We start from the raw sequence: 23,352 nt of genomic DNA, 5'->3' as shown, positions 1-23,352 counted from the left end.
CCCATTAAGTAAGTGTGCTATTCTGTATTCTCCGTACTGTTTATTTTGTAGTATTTAGTCATATCCTTTAATTATTGGTAGAGAAACTAGCCTACTCTTTTCAACTAGTAACTGTAACTGCTGTATTGTTTTTAGCCTTCTGTGGAACTATTTTAAGTATACTGTGTTTTTTGAAGTTTGTCTAAACCTTAATTGATAAAGCCTTGAAACAAGTCTCGCAGGTGCAGCTGCAAAACAAAGAAGGGAGAGATGTGGGAGAGAGCAATTCGGCATCGGCCTGTCAGCTCTATGCAGCCCCTGAGAAGCAGCAAGGCTTTGATGAAAAACAGGCCTTGGAAGAAAGATAAGAGGCTGTTGAGCTATGCCAAGGTGGCAGGGAAAAACAGCGGCCAGCTGCAACACTGAGCTGTGGCAAAGTACTGAACTGTGAGAAGTTACCGCCACGTGAACAGCGCGTGAACGAGAGGGTGATTGGTCTGCACAGCGCGTGTTAGAGTGGTCTGATGCTGATAGGAGAAAAGGTTGATAGCTGTCTGATTGCTGATTTGTTAACTATGAAGTAAGAGCTTTACCATAGCATAAGTATGTACTATTGTAATAATAAAGGGTCTTTCCTTCTGCACTTCAATGGAGAGTCTGTGCCTCAGTTGCCACACCCTGCCAACTCACCATGGGATATGGGGGGCGGGGGGTGTCTCTTCTTCGGCACACCTCCCCCCCCTTCCTCCTCCTTCTTTCCACTGACCTTGGTGTTTGCATAGGTGTCCTTCTCATAACTCATCCTCAAAGTCACCCACCCCCTCTCAGGTTTCCCTTCTGCAATACCTTATTGCAGAGGAACAGCCACCATTGCTAATTGGCTCAGCCTTGGCCAGAGGCGGGTCTGACTTGGAGCTGGAGGAGCTTTCAAGAAGCTTCTCACAGGGGCCACCGCTCTAGCCCCCTCCCCCACTACCAAAAACCCTGCCACACAAACCCAGCACCCCCAGCCGACTTGCTGGTGGGGTGGGGTGAACAGCAGAAAAGTCCTTGACTCTGTGCAAGCACTGCTCAGCAATAACTAAAACATCCCTGAATTATCAACACTGTTCTCAGCACAAATCCAGAACATAGTCCCATACTAGCTACTATGAAGAAAATTAACTGTATCCTAGCCAAAAGTTGCATAACCAGTTAAAGCAGTGATATCCTATGAAAAATACAATGAAACTTGTTAAAAAAGGGTTCACATAAAAGGCTTGTAAAATAATAGTGCTTACTCTTTTATACAATTTCATGCTTGATTTTTATTTTTTAGATTACAATAAAGAAAAAAAAGTCTTTTATGGGTCCAGTTTTATAAAACTGAAGTTGATTCATGTTGGGGCTGTTATCATCCTGCTTCCCCTGGCTGAATTAGATTTTGCATGGATCAGTTACCTGAACCTGCTCATCTCTCAGCTACACAACTGGTAGTGCCAGAGGAGGGACAGGACACTCCCTCTCATCCTCTGACCATAGCTGCAAAGTCAGGAGTGCTCCAATTTACATCAGCTAAAGAAGCTGTGGAAATGTATCTTAAGCTCTTCTTTCTCTCTTAAAAAAAAAATATTAGAGCACAGACTGAAACATCAACAAACCCCAAAATTTTGCATTACCATTACGAGCCTAAACTTCATATGAACAGCACTATTCACCAAAATCCTAGCCAGCCAACTATGTGCTGCAGTGTAAGTATTTTCACTTGGGCTTAAGTCTGCATATAATTAAGAGGCACCAACATCCACACTGACTCAAGAAGCTATGCTTAGCATGAAGGAAGAGGCAGGATGTTATGCTTCCCACAATAATTGATTATTTGACTCTAACCCTTAGTTATTACATAAAATTGAACCCCTCACCTTTAAATTATAAGGCCAGGAGTGTTTCAAGCTATAAATATCAACTTTTGAGAGTCAATTCTTCTGTTGACATTCAAGATCAAGAGAGGAACATTTGATATCAGTAACATTCTTAGGTATTTTTGTGAAGGACATAAGGATTCAGGAGATTCCAACCTGGGGAAAAAAAAAAAAGGCTTATAACATTTTATATAGTCAGTAGTAGAATACCCTCCTCTACTAAGGCTTGGCTTGTGAGCCCTCAACAAATAAACTTAACAAAGATAAAAAGTGAAGGATCACAAAAACAGCCTAAAAATATTAGCTGACTTGAACAAGGAATAAGATAGGGAAAAACCTCACAAGAATTGCTATGTAAAATTACTCTCAGCAGCATCTGATATAATTGCACTGAACTTTCTCTCTTAAAACTAAACAGTAATTACATAAAATTAACCTGTCAGTTCACCCTAGTACAGTAATGAGAGTGAAATTAAACATCAAACCCTTCTCTAAGGATGCTAAACTACTCCTGTTCCTTACTTAAAAGGCCAGTGAGAGCTCCTTGGTCTCCCTCCCTCCCTTCTCTCCTCTCTCCAGGAACAAATAGTAAACTGGTAAAAATCAAAAAAAGTGCAGCAGAACTTCGGACATATTGAACTCATCTCACCAGTAGTGACATGACTTGAATGAAAAGGCAAACAAGTTTAAATAAAACACTGTGGCTTTACACGTCTGTAGCTACTAATTTTATGGGATTTTGTTTTGGGGAAAACTTAAAAGCTCTTGGTGCTGTCACCAGATCATCCTTTGTAATGAGGCAAGTCTCTTTTTTGTTTTACTTCAGAAAATAAACTTTGGAAGATCAATCCCTCAAAACTGCACCAGGGAGCAAGCTTAAAGTGTTTGACTTGTATTTGCAATTGGGACGGCACAGGGAAAACACATACATCTACAATTTTTACCCAGACTACCAAAAGGAAACTCAAAATATCTTAACAATTCCATTATACGTGCTTTAATGATATCAAAAAGAAGCAACATTCCCATAACAGGTAGTGTAACTCATATGTAAAACACCTCCTGACAGACTGGCATTTCTGACTGCTGAAACTTAAACCATGGTTTTTCACAGAATCACAGAATCATCTAGGTTGGAAAAGACATTGAAGATCATCCAGTCCAACCATTAACCTAACACTGACAGTTCCCACCTACACCATATCCCTCAGCGCTATGTCGACCCGACTCTTAAATACCTCCAGGGATGGGGACTCCACCACTGCCCTGGGCAGCCCATTCCAACACCCAACAACCTGTTCTGGAAAGAAATGCTTCCTAATATCCAGTCTAAACCTTCCCTGGCGCAACTTGAGGCCATTACCTCTTGTCCTATCGCTTGTTACTTGGTTAAAGAGGCTCATCCCCAGCTCTCTGCAACCTCCTTTCAGGTAGCTGTAGAGGGCGATGAGGTCTCCCCTCAGCCTCCTCTTCTCCAAACTAAACCCCCCCAGTTCCCTCAGCCGCTCCTCGTACAACATGTGCTCCAGACCCTGCACCAGCTTCGTTGCCCTTCTCTGTCCTTTTTGTAGTAAGGGGCCCAAAACTGAACACAGTAATTGAGGTGCGGCCTCACCAGTGCTGAGTACAGGGGTAAGATCCCTTCCCTGTCCCTGCTGGCCACGCTAGTGCTGATACAAGCCAGGATGCCATTGGCCTTCTTGGCCACATGGGCACACTGCTGGCTCATGTTCAGCCGGCTGTCAATCAACCCCCCCAGGTCCCTCTCTGACTGGCAGCTCTCCAGCCACTCCTCCCCAAGCCTGTAGCGCTGCTGGGGGTTGTTGTGGCCCAAGGGCAGCACCCGGCATTTGGCCTTATTGAAACTCCTCCAGTTGGCCTCAGCCCATCGCTCCAGCCTGGCCAGGTCTCTCTGCAGAGCCTCCCTACCCTAGAAGAAAATAGCTTAAAGTTTTCTTATTTGAATTGGCAAACTGCTTTGTTTAACAAAAAGGGGTTTTTTACCTGCAGTAAAAGTTGGGGGGGGCTTCAGTGTTTCAGCTTGCCTGTTTATAGGAACAGGCTACTATATTATCCTTTATTTTTGTATTTAACAAACATGTTGTTGTGGTTTGAACTCGGCTGGCAGCCAAACACCACAAAGCCGGTCGCTCACCCTCCCCCTGACTGGGGAAATGGGTGAGGGAACTGGAGGGACAAAAGGAAACTCATAGGTTGAGATAAAAAAAAGTTTAGTGATTGTAATAAACCAAAACAGTAACAATAATGGAAAGTCCAAACGGGTAATGGACAATGTGATTGCTCACTACCTGCTGACTGATACCCAGCCCACTCCTGGCCAGCGATCCTGAAAGAACCAAGATCACATCATCACAAACTGGGAAGCAAGAGAGAACCGGCCTCCTTTATAAACTGAGCATAACGTCACATGATATGGAATACTCCATTGGCCAATCCGGGCCTGGCCCTCTGGCTGTGCCCCCTCCCAGCTCAAGAAAAATTAACTCTATTCCCAGCCAAAACCAGGACACACGTCTACTGAGACAATGTAAGAATATTCACCAAAAATTTCTTTTTCCCCTCTGAAATAATCTGGGTCCTGCTACACGCAAAGGTTCTGGGTTTGTTATCATCAAATACCTCCAAACATGCAAGTTTCAAAATAGCTCAAAATAATGAGGATTTTTTTTTTTTTAGTATTCTCATCAACTCATATGTCTATTATGAATTTTATGCTTCAGATTTAGAGGATTTTTAATTGTTCCAGAATTATCTGGGATTAAAATAAGATACTAAATTAAATAACATTATGGACATATTCAATTTCCTCTTTTGAAGCCTCCACACCAGAGTACCATAAAAATACTACATATTAGTGCATATGGAAGTCAATCTAAAAATATTATTAAAAACCAGCAAATGCTATATTTATGAGGTAACTGTAGTAAAGAAATGCCCAAACTTGCTCATCTGGATGAAAATAAAACCAAAAAGCCAGACAAACCATAAGTGCCTTCAAGCCATGTTTTTTGGACACTCACTTGGCTCCAAATAAAAGTTATTTCACCAAAATTATAGGATCCATGCCATAAAAATCTTCTAAAGGTGAAAACTAAAACCTGCCTACTTTCCAATACTAAAATATCTAAATGGTGTTGCTAACTCTTCATACTTTGATTCATTATAGCTAAAGTTTCCATGACTTCTGGGAATCTAGCAATTGTTTATGGATATCATCCCCATTTTAAAGCTGGCAATTGAACACAGTTGTTAGGACAACGAGTTTCTGGTTTCTGAAGCCCAAGTTGTCCTGACATAAAAATCACTGGTTTTGCTTGCTGTAGACATGTAAAGTACTGTAGCATAGCTGAGCTGTTGCCAAAGATATGGAATTAAAAGGCTTGGCATCTATCACCTATTTGATACCTAAAGAGCACAGAAGCTCTAAAATTCCTATTCCCTGTAGGCACACTCTTAGTCTAGACTAACTGATTTCTCACACTTTTAAAATGCATTGCAACACACTATTGTGATCATTTCATCCACACAGCTCCAGCTAGTGACAGAAGAACCTGTCCTTTAAGCGCCATTTCAATGGGCTAAAGCTCCCATTCCAAGATGCTATTAAAAACAATATAATACTTGAAAAGAACTATGCTGCACTGGGTTGAACTCTCTACTGTGTCTTCAGTGCTTTGTTCTGAGTTCAAGTTCTCATTAAACTACCTGTGAATCAACTTTCCAAACCAAAGATGTTTTTGACAGCTAGTTTAACATTACTCTTTTAAGTGTTCCTTACTGAATTTTGCTATATTAGCATATTAAAATATTAGTGAGGTGATTGGCATTCAAAATTCTAAATAATAAGGTGACAATGTAAAAAACTTGAGATTTGAACTGTATAGATTTACTAAAAATTAACAACCCTGCTTCACATTTTTAACACAGGATATCACCTAAAAGATGCATTCCACTGTTCTGTTTTTCTTAATATATATAGAGGTGGGGTTTTTTAATAGTAACCTCTGATTATTTTTTGTATATCAAAAATATGTAAATATTAATTTTGAGGCACTTTGGCTCTTCCTGGAATAAGCTGAGAGGGACAAAAACAATACTCATTTTTTTAAAACAGCAGAAATCACATCAAATTGCTTACAAATCAAGAGGAGTTTTTGTCTTTATTATAACTTACACTATTTAAGAGCACTTGTCATAGTAGAAATCCCGGTAAAGTTGTTCTGGAAAGAGTAATAAGAAATTATAGATGTGCAATACAGCAAGGAGAAAAACTGGTTCACAGATGCAGCACCAATGAAAGTGGGATTTGTCATGAAGATGACTTTTAAAGGAAATTACAATTTCCTTCTTTTAAGTACCCCACTAATAGCACAAATTCCAAAGGAGACAAGAAATTGAACTCTGTAATTCAAGGGTGAGAGACAAAATGATTGAAAATATCTCTGAAAACAAGTGGGTTTGAATAATAAGTCAGGTGTGCAAAAAGGTGTCATATTTCTCCTATGGCATTTCTTTCCATTCATAGAGAAAAACTATACATAATCACTGTCAACTTTTTTTTTTTTTTTTTAATAAAGGAAACTGGGAACAAGCAATGGGAAGTTGATGTCAAAACATAGAAAAAACCTCCCATCAAGCTTCCAGCAGCCACCCAGGATTTAGAGTCTTGCTAGCCACTCTCTTTTCAATACCAGAATTTCACACATTTCAATGACCATTATGACTTCAAAGAATCAAATTTTCATCATTGTCCCTCATCTGCTGGTTGATTTGTATAAAGGAGTTCTGCTTGCACTCCAGACAAAGGGCTCCTTACTTTAGTGGCTATGTATCAAGTTTAAAAGTTCTGTTTGTGACAGTTGTGTCTGTGGTAAATTAGGGTAACGCTGAAGGAGTGTAGCTGCTCTGTGGGAACCTCCTTTCTGGCATCATTTCACTTAAATAAAAAATGAATAATTAGCTTCTGCCTTTATTAAACCACAAAAATGCCACTGGCCTTAGTAACTACTTCCAGTTGCCCCACCTACTTAACCTCAATAGTTTACACTTGTTAGAAAGGAGGGAAGAAGTTTTCTGTACTTTATAGGAGTTTACAACAGCTTGCTCTCTTCCCCACCCCCAACATGCTTTACCAGACTAAGTGCATAAAGTTTTGCTATAAATTCATGTTGCAATACACTTTCTTTAGGAGCTGTTATATCAAAGCACAGAACATAGCTGCTGTGAAAGGAGCTTTTTATTTAGTGTGCTCAGCTGCTTAGACTGTACGTCAGGATGAGAACATTTACATTTTTACACTTCAATACGGTATTTTTGAAACAAATGTAAGAGAACAGAATCTACTATGCAAACTGTAAGTGGAAAAATGGAGCAAAATGAACTAAACATGGTCAGACAACATTTATCTAACAACTACAGACATAAGAAGGGGAAAAAAGCATATTTGCCCTCAGGAAGCTCTGTATCACACAAAATACAGTTTTCTTTCAGGCTTCACAATCTTTTTGCATTATCACAGTAATCTATGAACAACATGTGTTATCTGTACTGTGTTCTCCCATCTAACCATCCTGCAGAACGATTAATTAAAAAGTGGAGAAAAGCAGTGATAGAACCATATTTAAAAAAAGAAAACCAAACTTTGTAAACAGAAAACAGGATTCAATAATAACAATGATTGCAAGAAAGCTTCTACTTAAAGAAAATTTCTTTACATAGGCAGTTAGCAGAAAACACTAAAGAGAAACTGGATATGGAGAAAAGGATATGCTGAAAAGTGGGTCTAACAGAAGCAGAAATTGTCAAATTACTGGAATCATCAGAAGTCCATTATAATACTTTTTAGTCTACTGACTGCCATTATGCAAAGGAGGTGTCAGCATCCAAAGCAGTCCAACATTGGAAAGTGCTGTTAGTTTCAGCAAACTCTACTCAACAGTTTGTATTTCACCAATGAGGAGATACTATTCTAACAGCCAGGATGGCTAAGTATTCGCTGTTATAGATTAAAAGTAATTTAGTGGGAAATAACCACTTCTCAATTTTTAGTGATCAATAATAAATTTATTAGCAAGCGGCGAGTGAGCAAAACAGCGCTGGGTGTGCCGCGAGTCTCTGCTCTACCAGGACACACACCTGACCCGGCAGAACCGAGTCCCTTTATAGTGTAGGCTTCATCCATATTCATGATGGGCGTACCCTGAGGGGTCTGCAAAGGTGTAAACAAGTTTTCCCGGGCTTTTCTCCTGTTTTCGCGGGCTTTTCTCAGGTTTCCGTCACAGAAGGGGGGATGACTCAGCACAAGTGTTTTTGTAGTGGCTTGAAGATGGGGGCCATTTTAGCTCCCTTCTAACAACTGATTTTAACAATAGAAACTATATACATATATCTTATTTCTTATTTACATAAGAGAATTACAAAACTGTTCGGCCACAACATCCTGACTACAACTTCTTTTTCCCCTTGAGATTTGAATAACAAATACCATATATGTTTTATTACAATTCCCCCCTTTTCTTTTAACTAATTTTGTTTTTCAAATCTCCTTAACACATCACAAACTTGTTAAATATACATGGTCCGAAAGTTAACCCAATTAATAATAACACTAGGGGTTTCACAAAATGGAGGTTTAACATCAAAATTGCGATTCCTCCCACAGCCCAAATGACTACTATAGTGAGGAGAGTTGGTGGGTTCATCTTCCAATTACTAGCCAATTGTACAAACGTGTCCCCTTTCTGTCTTGTGACAGGATTTGCATGCTCAGATCTTTTCCTTCCCCATACTTTCCAGTTCTCCTTGCCACAACAATCACCTGAACTGGTTGCTTCGAGGCCTTTCTTATTTTCCCCTCTCCATACGTCTCTGCCTCCTCCGCCTACTCCGTTCCTTAGAGCAGCGGGGCTTTCCATCTTCTCGGCAGCAGTCGTATTCTTTGGGGTTAGGGTCTCGTTGTCGACACCTAAACGCCTCCCAGTTCCAGGCTTTCACTTGTGGGATTGTACAGGGCACTTGGAGTATTTGGAATTTGCAAAGAGTTTGTACTATATTCACGTTATGGGGCTTAGGTTCATTGGTATGCACACACCCTTTTTTAGGATTTATCCCTTTTATAAATATAGTCCACCATTTATGGGACTCCTTTACAATTTTTCCTGTTGATACCCCCACTCGTAAGGTTTGACTGGTTAATTTTCTTTCTCTTATATAGCACTGGTCACAGTATTCCTTTGGGGAATAGCCGTGGACGCAGTGCGCCCACCAACTTTCCTCACAAGTAGTGCATTTAAAACACACAAAAGGATAACAAACACAGTTAGGGGTTTTACAAAATTCATTTAGTCCTTCTTCCTTCGCAACACTAGCTTCAGATCTCCTGATGTTTCAGCTACTTCCCAGTGATCAGGCGTTAAGGGTCCTTTCACTCTGGTAGCATGAGTCCATCCCTTTTCAGCAGTCCGGACAGCAGTCTCTGTTGTGAGTATAACAAGAAACGGTCCCTCCCAACGAGGGGTAAGAGAGGATTCTTTCCAAGTTTTTATTAACACCTTGTCTCCAGGTCTTATGGAGTGCATACAAATTTCTAATGGAGGTCTCTGTACTACCATCCCTTTTTTGCGTAGTTCTTTTCTCCTATTCATGAGGTTTATTAAGTATGGTTGCAAATTGTCTTTTTCCAACACTGGGTGATCAGTGGGAAATTCCATATCATAGGGCATACCATATCGCATTTCGAACGGGGATATTCCAGTATCAGTTCGGGGCTGGGTCTGGATATTCAGAAGTGCTAGGGGTAAACACTTAACCCAAGACATCTTTGTTTCTAACATTAATTTGGTAAGTTGTTTCTTGATTTCCCCATTCATTCTTTCTACTTTTTCTGAGGTTTTTTTTTTTTGGATGCCAGGGAGTGTGGAATTCCCACTTGGTCCCCAGGGAAGTCAATGTCTCTCTGATTATTTTAGACAAAGTGGGGACCCCTGTCCGAATCGATTACTTCTATATTTCCATACCTAGGGATGATGTTTTCCAAGAGTATTTTTATCACAGTATTTGCTGTAGCTCGAGTGGTGGGAAAGGCCTCCACATAATGAGTGAGATGATCTACCAATACTAGGAGGTATTTGTACTGTCCTACTTTTGGTAGTTCTGTAAAATCGATTTGAATTCTTCCAAATGGTCTGTATGCCATATCCCGTCCCCCTTGAATCTTTTCTCTTAATTGGTGCTTATTAATTTTCTGGCATGTTAAACAGCTTTTTATTATTTCCTTAGCAACATTATAAATCTCTATGCACATGTATTTAATAGCAAACTGATCTACTAATGTTTGTACTCCCCAGTGAGTTTTAGTATGGAAATCTTTCATAACTCTCCAAGCCACTGTCTTCAGGAGAACCTTCCTCCCATCAGGTAGTTCAAGGAGCTGCCTAACCTGTTGTTTGTTTTTGGGAGTCTGGAGAGAAAGAATTCCATTTACCCTCTCTGGGTCTAATTTCTTGCTTTCTTTACTGATCCAGTGACCTAAATACTTCACCTCTTCTTCTACAAATTGCAATTTAGATTTGGATACTTTTAATCCTTGGAGGCTTAAGAAATTTAACAACTTAATGTTTTCCTTTCGTACCATACTAAAGTAACACCTTCCCCCAAGTTATAATCTTTTAAGATGTGTTCGAGGGCTTGTCCAAAGAGGTTAGGGGACTCAGTAAAACCCTGAGGCAAAACTGTCCACCTCAGCTGTTGTTTCCTAAAGGTATCTGGGTCTTCCCATTCAAAAGCAAAATAATTTCTACACTCCTCTTTTAGAGGACACGTCCAAAAAGTATCTTTCAAGTCTATTACGCTATACCACTGATTTTCAGGATTCAATTGACTAAGTAAAGTATGGGGGTTCGCCACTACAGGAAATCTGGTTACAGTTCTTTTGTTGATTTCTCTTAAGTCATGCACTAATCTATAACTCCCATCTGCCTTCTTAACGGGCAATATTGGAGTATTAAAAGGTGACATACAAGGTTCTAATAGCCCCTGATTAAGGAGTCTCTCTATTTCAGGCTTTAAGCCTCTCCTGCCTTCTTGCGGCAAGGGATACTGTTTGATTCTAGTCGGGATCTCTGGGTTCCTAATGGTGACTTCGAAGGGGGTGATATCCAATCTACCCACTGTCTCTGGGGTATACCATACTTCTGGGTTAATCTTTTCTTCATCCGCCACTGTGAGGGGGCATAATCTGACTTTGAGTTCTTTTTCTTCTACTTCCAGATTAATTCCCAATTCTATAATCAGATCCCATCCAAGTAAATTATAATCTGCTTCTGGTAATAATAAAAATGTTCTAATCACATATTTGCATTTTGATTCAACAATCACATCATGAAGAACCGGGGCCTCAAACGGTTCACCTTTAGCCCCTATTACACTGATTTTTTTCTGATGATACTTTACAGCCTGGAGGCAGAGCCTGAATGGTAGATCTTTCAGCTCCTGAGTCCACAAGGAACTCTACCTCTTGTCGCTGAGGACCCACTTTAAGTTTTATCAAGGGCTTTTTGTTCTTTGGGTCCCCAGCACATAGAGTTCCTGACCCCACTAATCTTCAGAAAACATTTTCTCATCTTGGATTCTCCTCCAGCAAACCTTCTTCACATGCCCCTTCCTTTTGCAATAAAAACATTCCACTTCCTTCATATTAAAGCAGGCAGAACCATTCAATGAATGAAAATCTCTGATCCCAAAGAAACCATAGTCTCCAGGTAATCATCACATAAAACATCCATGTTCTGCACAGCTTTATTACATGCAGGCACTGGGGAATGCACAGAACAGTTTTCAGGCTAAAATAATGCAGTTTGCTGCATGTTTGAGTTGTTACACACTCTGCATTGCCTCCTCTCAACCTGAAACTCCTACTCCTGGGTCTAGACATTTAGAGCAAGGGCAGTTTAAATCTACCGAGACTGTTGCCCATGTACTTCCAGATGCAATCAAATAAAGCATCTGGGCAGCTATACCACACACGCAGTGCGCGGTGTTTACATAGCACATCACAAATTACAAAACTGGTAAGCTCTAGGCCATGGCCTGTGAGGAGAAAGTCTGCAAAGGGCACAGCAGCATCCTCCTTCTTTGGAAAAGACACAACATTTATGAGCTGCCTAGTCAGTGTGCTACAATTATGTCAGTTCCCCATCTTTTGGCTAAGAAGTACAAACCAGATTAGCAGCTCCAAAAGAGTGTGGTCTGGGGGCAAATTAGCTTGAACTTGGTTCCCCAGCCCATATACCTGCCTGTATGCTAGAACCCTGATTCTCTCTTTTTTTTTTTTTTCCAACTCCTGCCAATGATGTTCATCACTGTTAAGAAAAAAAAAAAAAAAGCTGCTGAAGCTAGCCAAGGGCTTGTATCTATCACAGTATCTTTTGATCCTTGTCTACAGTCCTTAAAATACCAAGAGGATAGAAAGTTCTAAGCTGTCACCTTCTGATCACCAAGTCAAGCAGGCAAAGGTATACTGAATAATAAACGAGTTATGAAGAGGTGAAACAACATTTAAATAGATCATTATCTGGGTATCCAAACTGATAACGAGAACAATACCACCACTTCAAGTAGGAATCCACCTAAACTTTCTGAGCTTCTCTCAGTAATTCCTCTCCCTTGCCAATCTTCTATCTTTTCTAACTTCTTCCTAATATTTGCCCAAGACTTAGCCACAAACTGAGTCTTTAATAATGCCTGCCCCACAGGGGTGGCAGGATCTATTCCTGAGTACAACTGTTATTAATATTCTGCCCTTGGGGAACTGACTCTCTAATTCCTTGAATTATGATAATTCTTAAATTTGCCATGTGGGTTTGGTGGCCTGGGTCTTGATTATTCCAGTTGGGTTTTACCAACAGCCACTTGTGATCTGCTGTGGGACCCACTTGTTATAAATTGAGACCACAATGGACTATAATTCACTTTTTATTAATTATAGCAAGTAGAATATGAGCAAAGACAGCGCTGGACGGCAGGGGAGTCTGCGCTCCGCCAACTGCCGTGCTGAGTAGTTCAAACAGTCCCCTTTTTATACATCTTTACTTCCGTGCTCATGAGGTAGTGGAGGTACTCCGCGCATGCTTCAGTTGTTGTTAGGGGGGTCGTTTCCTGCCTCCTGGTATTTGTTGAGGCCAAAGTAAGAAGTCTTCCCTCTTTGTCTCATAGTTGACCTCTCACTCATATATCCTTATATGGGGCTGTCTTGTCCTGTTTCTTGTCGCTTGCATGAGCAGTATCTGGTTCAGTTTGTGTGAGCGATTGCAGTTATCTTATCTCACACAGGCGGTGTCCGGTGGTTGTTTGCATGAGTGATTTCTGTCGTCTAACTTTACATTGAGCTTAACATAAATCTTAATAAACAATACCTTAGTCCACAGTTTCTCACACACTTGATGTTGCTGGTCCCAAAGTCTTATACCTGCCCTCCTGATCATATCTCGTTCCTCCATAGTAAATAGAATTCCTAGGATAGATTGTAATTTATCCCAGGTATATAAATCTGGGCCAAGAAACTGGTCCACCTGTTTGGCTACGCCAAGCGGGTCCTCTAATAAGTTCCCCATTTCTTTTTTAAAATCTCTTACATCTCCAGTGTTGAGAGGAACAGTGACATACCCCGCTCCCAGTTCCCCTTGTGCCCCCACTCCTGGCACAAGCATTTCTCTAAGGGGGTATAATCTCCCTTCCTTAACTTTGCTTCGGGTAACCCGCTGAGGGGGTCCGGGAGATTCAGGGTCAGAATCATTGGTTACAAGTATGAGCGGGTTAGAAGGGGGGGGGGGGGGGGGGCTCAGCACAGAGCCCCCTCGAGACAGTTTACTGCAGCCTGTCTCTGAGCAGAAGCCTAAACGCTAATTTGGGGCCGCTCGGTGCCCCCTGCTCCAGCCCCAACCCCCACCCCGGGGCAGCTGGGTGCTCGGGACAAGCCCTCCCGGCTGGGGAGGGGGCAGCTCTGCCCCCCCGCTCCCCCACGCTGGGCCAGGCTCCACGACACTGCTCCAGGGCTCGGCTTGGGCACGCTGCTCGGGTCGGGCGGTGGCGCCCCGGGAACAAGCCCTGTCCCAGCTGGAGCCAGCAGCGGGAGGAGTTCAGCTGCCCCCTCCCATGGATCCAGAGGGCTTGCTTTCCCTCTGTCCCATCTTCCAGAGTGCCACTCACTCGCACTCTGGGATTATCAACCTCCTAGTGGGATATCCGGCAATTCTTCCTTGCCCCCACCCATGGATCCAGAGGGCTTGCTTTCCCTCTGTCCCATCTTCCAGAGTGCCTTCTTTCACACACACACACGCTCCCCTTATTCGTGACTCGCTCCTTCGCAGGCTACGAGAACTGCACTACTGTGAGAAACGCTCAGTTGCCAATTACCCACGGCTCAGACAGGATGCGGTGTGAAGCACTCTTTATTACGTTCTTGCAAGACCGGGCGCCCCCAACAAGTGGACGCACCTAACGGCCATCGTGCAATGGTTTATATTCCCTTCTCCCGACCGTGAGTTCCCTCCCCTGATTCCTCATTGGCTGAGTACTACAGGGTGTACAGACTTCCCGAATCGCCTACCGATACGCCCCTTCATGTATGTGTTCATACATCGCATGTTCATGGAAATGAACCTTGGCTTTCTCCAGGGCGGAGAAGTTAATATGCATGAGCTCATTACGCAAGCGTACTAAGACAGAAAAACCCGAAATTCAGGTTCTTCAAGCCTCTGGTATCTACATCCATCTAAAGCCAGTTCTGAGTATTGGGTCATCACAGTTGACAAAAAGACCACTTGCCTTCTAGTCCTAGGCCAGGGATTTCAATGGTTGTAAATTGGTCTCATTGATTGGTTTAGTGAATCACTCCTGCCCTTCCCTTCAGGCTTATCATGCGAAAACAACATTCTTTCCCTTACACTACTAAAGGGTCCGCACTCGGGTGATCTCTTCGAGACCTCTCACTCATTCGCACTCTGGGATTACCAACCCCAACCAAACGGATAACTGCACAAACGCAAATACTTACTCCTCCCCGGAGTCTTCGATCGGTCTTCGTGCACAAAATTTAAGGGGTTCTGCAGATTCTTTTGCTCACTCCCGAGTCCGAATTAAAAGGGGTTCGGATATCCAGCGTTTTGGCCACGAGATCCTCAGACTGGGGCTATCCGAAGATAGGGCGCCTCCCCTATCTGGGGTTTCGCACCAAAAGATCTGGATCCGAGTCACGGCACCAAATTTGTTATTGATTAATTGTAATTTAGTGGGAAATAACCACTTCTCAATTTTTAGCGATGAATAAAATTTTATTAGCAAGCGGCGAGTGAGCAAAACAGCGCTGGGTGTGCCGGGAGTCTCTGCTCTACCAGGACACACACCTGACCCGGCAGAACCGAGTCCCTTTATAGTGTAGGCTTCATCCATATTCATGATGGGCGTACCCTGAGGGGTCTGCAAAGGTGTAAACAAGTTTTCCCGGGCTTTTCTCCTGTTTTCGTGGGCTTTTCTCAGGTTTCCGTCACAGAAGGGGGGATGACTCAGCACAGGGGTTTCTGTAGTGGCTTGAAGATGGGGGCCATTTTAGCTCCCTTCTAACAACTCATTTTAACAATAGAAACTATATACATATATCTTATTTCTTATTTACATAAGAGAATTACAAAACTGTTCGGCCACAACATCCTGACTACAACTTCTTTTTCCCCTTGAGATTTGAATAACAAATACCATATATGTTTTATTACATTCGCTGTTGTCGCAAAACCTCCTTGACAACTTCCCTGTTGTCCAACTGCACAAAGGCTCACTCTCCCAATATTTTGCATGCCCAATATTATTTCATGCTGCTTGAATGAGATACTACAAACATAACAACATAACACATCTCACACACCATTAAGCCAATGTCACTTGGATTTTTCAGAGAGGATGTGATGAAAGAGTAAACAGAAATAATTGATTGGATTTCTAAAAATCCTAGGTGCTCTGTACAAATTGGAACATGACTTCACACTAATAAGTAGGAAACTTTCCCTCACCAACCCTTCCTTCAGATCTTAAAACGCTTATACTCTGCATTACATTCCCAAATTGTGTATACACGTTTGTCTCCTGCAAGTCATAGAAAGATTATATTTAAGTGATTAATGGTAACATTTATGGCAAAAGCTGCTGAGTTGTGTTTTTGTTAAACTATAATACTAAAAATAAAACCAAAAAGATCAGATTTTGCACCTATCAGTGCTCCAATAAGCCTCAAAACGGAGAGGTTTTTTCCTTGACAAACCATAATGCATGACAAACATGCAAAAAATGCCTATAATTCAGCCTGCATTCTTGATGAACAGGTAAACAACATTTTAGAAATTTAAAAATTAAGCATTTGAAACACATAAATCCCACTTTCAGCACAGACAGATATTTCATGCTCAGTATAGTTTTTCTGCCAAGAAAGAATCAGACCAAGATAAAAAATATTTAGTTATTAATAATGTATTTTTCTCTGTAACAGTACATCTCAGTTTTGTAAATATTGCTGGGTAAATATAATGAAATTAAAGGGTAATCAGATATCTGGTTTTACATTTTGCAGTTTCTCCATATGACTGAAATTAAGAAATTCATTATTAAATGGAGGGAAGTAGGGGTGGGTCAGAGGAGGAAAAAGGTAATAATATATTTTATAAAAATAGATTGACGTTGCTACTAGTAGTCATCAGAGACTTCAGTGTGGTCATGACATTCTTTAGATTCAGGAAATTGTAAACAGCGTATTTATCTCAAACAAGGTGGAAAAAAAGTCTGAATTATTTATAGAAGATCTCATAAACTACTTTTTCTTACAACACAGCAAGATTTAGATAGAGCATACTTTTTAGAACTCATTCAAAGCATATGTAAGCACATCTTTTGTTTCCACACACGCAAGTGGCTGGGTTTTTTTTATTACCTGTGAGCCATTTGAAAATGCTGAGTTTTTCACACCACACAAGTTTTAAGTAATCTACAAGAATTTAGCAATCCTCGGATTAAAAATAAGTGAAAAAAATCAAGTAGTTCAGAATAAGACAACAGCAAAGTGTTTGGACTGTAAACTTTCAAATAAAAGGAGAGCTTACCTGCATTTAGAAAGAGGATAACTGAACAACTGAAATGATCTGATTCCTCTTAGAATAACTTAAAGTTGTGGCAATACTCTACTGCTTTACTACCATAAACAACTCTTCTTACAGGTACTATTTCTCAGCTGGAAAACAAAAAAACCCAGGCAGGAAGGGGCTTTAAAGGAAAGAAGACAGAAGTACTCGTAGCTAGAGCCTGCCTAGAACAGACAGCATTGTCCTGACTCCCCTGATTAGCTCAGTTTTGTATATACTATTAAATAAAACCTTGTAGTTCAGTGATGGTATGTTTTTTCAGACAAAATGTATTCAGTTTGAATTTCTGATTATTTATGTTATATTCCTAGTGTTATAGATTAAAAGTAATTTAGTGGGAAATAACCACTTCTCAATTTTTAGTGATCAATAATAAATTTATTAGCAAGCGGCGAGTGAGCAAAACAGCGCTGGGTGTGCCGCGAGTCTCTGCTCTACCAGGACACACACCTGACCCGGCAGAACCGAGTCCCTTTATAGTGTAGGCTTCATCCATATTCATGATGGGCGTACCCTGAGGGGTCTGCAAAGGTGTAAACAAGTTTTCCCGGGCTTTTCTCCTGTTTTCGCGGGCTTTTCTCCGGTTTCCGTCACAGAAGGGGGGATGACTCAGCACAGGGGTTTCTGTAGTGGCTTGAAGATGGGGGCCATTTTAGCTCCCTTCTAACAACTCATTTTAACAATAGAAACTATATACATATATCTTATTTCTTATTTACATAAGAGAATTACAAAACTGTTCGGCCACAACATTCTGACTACAACTTCTTTTTCCCCTTGAGATTTGAATAACAAATACCATATATGTTTTATTACACTAGCATAAATCACAATAAGTAGATTGGCTTGCAAAGCTACACATAATATTTCAATAATATCTTGGTGAATTATTCACTAAAGATGACTCTTGGGCTTTCAAGTGTATAAAACATAGTTTTCATCATGGACACCCAAAGCCCCAACCAGCAGCTCAGGACGGGGTTTTCCATATCTTAAGTGAGAGCCAAAATTCAGGCTACTCCTGCACATTGGGAATAATTTCTGTATTTTTTCGTGTGCGTTTCTGATGCCATTTTAGTCAAAACTTTATTTTTAACATTCATTAAAACAGGTACCTGTATTTACAAAATAATTCATAAGCATATGACTTAAGCAAATTTTATAAAATTACTGTCTTCCAGGAATTCTGTCACAAACAAGAAAATTAACAATTCTGGTCCGCTTTATGTCCATCTGAAAACCTTACAAAACCTCCTTTAAAGTACCTATTAAGAAATTATCCATATAAGGCCCAGGTAGAGTTCCCAAATACTGGAACCACTTCTTTCATCCTCTTCAGCTTTTGGAGGGGAAGGGGTCTAATCTATGTTAAATATGTGGCTGGGTGCCTTCTCTCAGTTTTGTGGAAAAGCTCCCTTACCAGTTCAAGCTGCAAAAGACCCAAGGGAGCACAACATTCAGAGCCTGGCAGTGAATTGGGATGCTACTTACACATAAGCAGTGCAATTGCTGCTATGAAGCAGGAACACCTAGGCCAATTCATAATCTGGACAGCCAATATCAAGGCCTGAGCTGTCAAATTTATATTTGGATGTAAGGCAAAATCTTAAGACTTGATAACTCTAGTAAGATTTCCTGTGATGAAGTCATAAGAAAGGTTATCACTACAGTATATGAAATGTAAGGGAAAGAATGTTGTTTTCGCATAATAAGCCTGATGGGAAGGGCAGGAGCGATTCACCAAAGCAATCAACAAGAGCAATTCACAACCATTGAAATCCCTGGCCTAGGGCTAGAAGGCAAGTGGTCTTTTTGTCAACTGTGATGACCCAGTACTTGGAACTGGCTTTAGACGGATGCAGATACCGAAAGACTTGGGGCGAACTTTTCCATCTTAGTACGCTTGCGTGATGAGCTCATGCATATTAACTTCTCCGCCCTGGAGAAAGCCAAGGTTCATTTCCATGAACATGCGGCGTATGAACACATACATGAAGGGGCGTATCGGTAGGCGGTTCGGGAAGTCTGTACACCCTGTAGTACTCAGCCAATGAGGAATCAGGGGAGGGAACTGGCGGTTGGGAGAAAGGGATATAAACCATTGCATGATGGCTGGTAGGCGCGTCCACTTGATGGGGGCGCCCGGTCTTGCAAGAACGTAATAAAGAGTGCTTCACACCGCATCCTGTCTGAGCCGCTGATAATTGGCAACTGAGCGTTTCTCACATGAAACATCTATTGCGGATTCAGTTTTAATTAGCTAACAATCTCCCTGGGCTGGTAGCTAGAGCACAGAATACTAAATTTATTTTTTTTTTTTAAATTTCATTATCACGCATTCTGGTGTTCTTTTCCTCTCACCTCCCAACTAGCTGTTCATTCCCTATTTAATGGAAGCTGTGAAACACCATTTAAGGGTTAAAATTTAACAAACTAGGCTTTTGTTTAGTAAAACAAGATATTCATCAAAGGTGGGTGTGGAAAAAAGCAAAAAGTAGTGTTTTAAAGTTTCACTTGACAACACTGTCACAGTAGTGCATGGCCTGCTACTAAGAACAATATTGAGAAATCCTGAGTTCATGTAAACCAATGTCTGCCTTCATTGTGATGCATGTTTTCTATTCTTTACATCTCCTTTATAAAGAAAGTGATTTCTGTAACAGATCTTTGACACAAAGTAACAAGTGGTTTGAGACATAGGGGAGAAAACCAGAAGCAAATCCCCAATCAAGAAATGCAAATTTAGAGCAAAATCCCTGTTGGTATGTGCTTTTTAGAACAAAAGTTGCATTTAAGAAAATACAAGGAAGCCAGACCTGTTAAAAGATGCTCCTTACCCTAATGCAAGATGTAATGCTTCTATGTAACATGCATGGACTGTAAAAATTGAAAGCAAGTGCTAAACAGTGTACACAATTTCCATACACGGCAGGTAGTGAAGCAAGAAAAGAACTGACACAGTTACCCTCGTTAAAGAGATGCACATTAGAAAACTGTTATGCAGTGTTAGCATACTGAAGGTCTATGCATCAGGGTGTTGTCGCTATTAACAGCTTAAGTGTTCACTGTATTTTGTTAATTAATATATACAGCTTTAAGCCTTAAATGTGTTTTAGAGGATCTTTTCTAATAGTAACATAGTCATTATTCCCTGGTGGGGATGAGAAGGGTTGATGAGGCTTCAACTGTTTAATCATAATCAATAAAATATGTGGCTGAATACCACTGGACAAAAGCTGTTTCTTTAAATTTATCTATATGGTTAGTTAAAATGGAAGCTTTCTACAATCTCTCTCTAAAAAGATTAAACAAATTTTTAGCTTGCTCTATCTGGAAGTCTGTCTTTGTAATTTGTGCTTTGGCCTTTAAATGCTTGGCCTTTAAGGTTACTTATAGACAGAAATCATAGTCTTATACTTTCTGATAAAAAACTTGGTATTTAAATTCAGTAATTCAACTTGATGCACTACATCTTTCCTTTCAGTTTTCTATTATTGGGGGGGGGAATAAATCAGAAGTAGACTAAAATGTACAATTATGTTTACTAAACTGTGATAAAATAGCAAGAATTTGTCTTGCAAACAGACATTACAGAAGATATTCAACTTCTGACTTATCAGAGAAACAGAATTAGTTGACCCAAGAATGCTTTCAAATGGAGCAGGCATGGCAGCAAAAACGTGATCACCTAAGAAAAAAAATTGTAAACAAATAAAGAATAAAATACTAGTGCCTATTACATTTTTCATCTTAAAAAAAGCTTCTGCCTGGTTAACATGATACTCAGTGAAATCTTTAAAATATATTATTTGATGATGATGATGTTGGCCTATATGTTATTTATTTTTACACATGAATATATGAGCACATACATAAAATGTAAGGAAAAACTATCCACTTTTTCAGATGTTCTAATCAGAATTACTCATCATACTCTTAATGTTTTTTTAAAAACCATTTCAACATAATTATAACATCTTTTTAAAAATACAGTATTCATTATTTCTTATCAGCACTTTGTAGAAATTCCTTATAGCTCAGCTTCTTCAACTTGTTAACCCAGTTTTCAGGCTAACAGGTAATAGGATAATAGTTATTTCCCCGTCAAGCAAAGATTTTCTTTTGCACAAAAAGTAAACCAATGGACTTTATGGAGTGAATAGAACTGAGTATGCCAAAAAGATACATAAGAGATTGAGCAATTTCCCTACAGCACATGCTTCACAACACAAGAACTATACTGCATATTAAAATTCTGTGGATCTGAACATCAGATGTTCTCTCCATGGTCCACGCCCTCACTTAACACAGGTTAACATTCCTGATTTGAGAAAGCAGACATGAAAGTAGTTCAAAGGTACCTAACAAACAAGCCATCAAGAACTGGAAGAGCATCAGGTTCCATTTCATCATTGATCTTCTGAGTAGAAAAAAATAGTGCTGAAGAAGCACCAAGCTCTCTTGCAGCATGACCAAGATGCTCAAGGATTCCCATAGGATTACTGAGCTTCAGTTTTCCCTTCAAGACAAGGAAAGCTTTTCCTTTCTGACTTAATAAAATGATTCAGCTAGAACTTCATGACTAGAAACAGCTTTCAAGTCTGTACACAGAACTTTCTCAGACAGTAAGCAGTTAGGCTAGGATTTGTGTCTTAACTCTACAACTTGGATTTACTACACAAATGCAGCAAAAAGACATTTTACTGAACAGAAAAGCAAGGACTCTACAAGGAACTGTTTATTCACTATTCCTGACAGGACAAGAAAAATTCATTATATCTACAGAAATATTTCATAACAGGGAATACTAACTTAGGTGTTCTAGAAGAAGTTCAGGTAATAGTAATATTTTATGAGAATATGAAAATACTATCTAGTCTTTAAAAAGCAAAACTAGCTCCAAAAAATGAAGTTACTTCTTATTCCTGTTGATTACTATGTGTGAGAGACTGAAATGTCCTATGACTGCCTCAAAGCTTGCTTGTGTCTGTGCAAACCTCCAAGAGAAGCTGCTGCAGCCTGTGATGTTGCCCAGGGAAGCGGGAGTGTCCTGAAGGATGCACCCCCCTCCCCCACTTCCTTGCAGTTGCATTGTCCAGACTCTTTAGACAAGCCTCAAAGGGGCAGACTGTACTGAGTTGGCCCCATCCTGTAGCCATTTGTGGCTCTATTGTGTAGGCCAGACCCCATGCCTGCATGGCTAATGAACTGACAAGAGGCAAACTGTCCTGCCCTGAAGCCAGATGCAACAAAACCTGTGGGACCAGAGAAAAAAAAACTAAAGGTGGGCAGATATGCTGATCAGCGGATACGATGGACTTAAAAAGGCAGCAGAAAATTTTGCTCAGTGTGCATCTACCATCGAAGCCAGATCCGTGTGCACCCACCACCGAAGAACTGAAGACTGAGGACCAACGGGACGCCGCTGGATCCATGGTGGTGACTATTCTTGCAGCCCTATCCCACGTCCTTGCTTTATTTCTGTCTTTTCCTTCCATTCTGTCCTATTGCTACCCCTCTTCACCTTTTTAATAATAAAAACGTGTTTTGGGTGTACGGCATTTGACCTCGTTTGTGTCTTAATCTCGCTCTTGGGATCGTATCGAAACGTCCCCCGATATTGTATCGGGGCATTAAATTGGCGTCATGGACAGGATCCCTAGGGACAAGAGTGCCGTATTGCCTCGCTGTGTTAAGTGGGACCTCTCAGGAACATAAGGGGGCGGGTTCGTGTTGTGTTTGGAACTTACGTGCTGCCTCCCTGAGAGGACCGATTCCCTGTTTTATACATGAACAGGGTTCTCAGGGAACAGAAAGCATCTAATTAAGGTGCGACCTCCTAAGAGTGAATAGGAGGAAGAGTGGATAGTAATATTGGGTTTGTGTGTTAATTAAGGTGTGGCCTCCTGAGAGAGAAAAGGGGAAATTTGGATATTAATGTGTGGCCCTCTCAGGATGATAGCCCCTTTGTGCTTAAAAAAAAAAAAAAAAAAAAAAAAAAAAAGAATGGCCTCCCGGAAGGCAGCCGATGCTTGTGATTATATCCCCTCGCCAGTCGAAGGGATAGATAAATTATATGACCTTTTGGAGGCACGTCAGTCTCGTCCCTCACTCCAGGGGCAAGATTGGGCGAAAACCCACTGGTTTCAACCACAGAGTGTAGTGGATAGGATAAGGGTGTTGCAGAAGGAAGCTAAGGTTAGGAGGGGGAAAGGAAAAGCTATAATTTGTGCAGTATTTGGAACAAGCCTGGCAGCGGCAGTGGAGGAAAG

General features: G+C 40.7%; 1 protein-coding gene across 3 annotated transcripts in view; it reads right to left on the bottom strand.

Annotated features, from left to right (window-relative positions):
* Window positions 1–23,352, bottom strand: part of LOC141917640 (NADH dehydrogenase [ubiquinone] iron-sulfur protein 4, mitochondrial-like) — a 103,901-nt gene that overhangs the window by 22,239 nt on the left and 58,310 nt on the right. Inside the window, exon 3 of one of the 3 annotated variants that reach the window (XM_074810994.1) lies at window positions 1,170–1,189. The exons of the other annotated variants lie outside the window; for them this stretch is intronic. Coding sequence (XP_074667095.1) covers window positions 1,170–1,189 — 20 coding nt within the window. The remainder of the gene's footprint in view (window positions 1–1,169; window positions 1,190–23,352) is intronic. 3 annotated transcript variants of the gene reach the window in all.

The sequence above is a fragment of the Strix aluco genome, chromosome W (genome assembly GCF_031877795.1).
Source record: "Strix aluco isolate bStrAlu1 chromosome W, bStrAlu1.hap1, whole genome shotgun sequence".
Taxonomy (NCBI): domain Eukaryota; kingdom Metazoa; phylum Chordata; class Aves; order Strigiformes; family Strigidae; genus Strix; species Strix aluco.
This window is presented reverse-complemented; position numbering and strand designations above follow the sequence as displayed.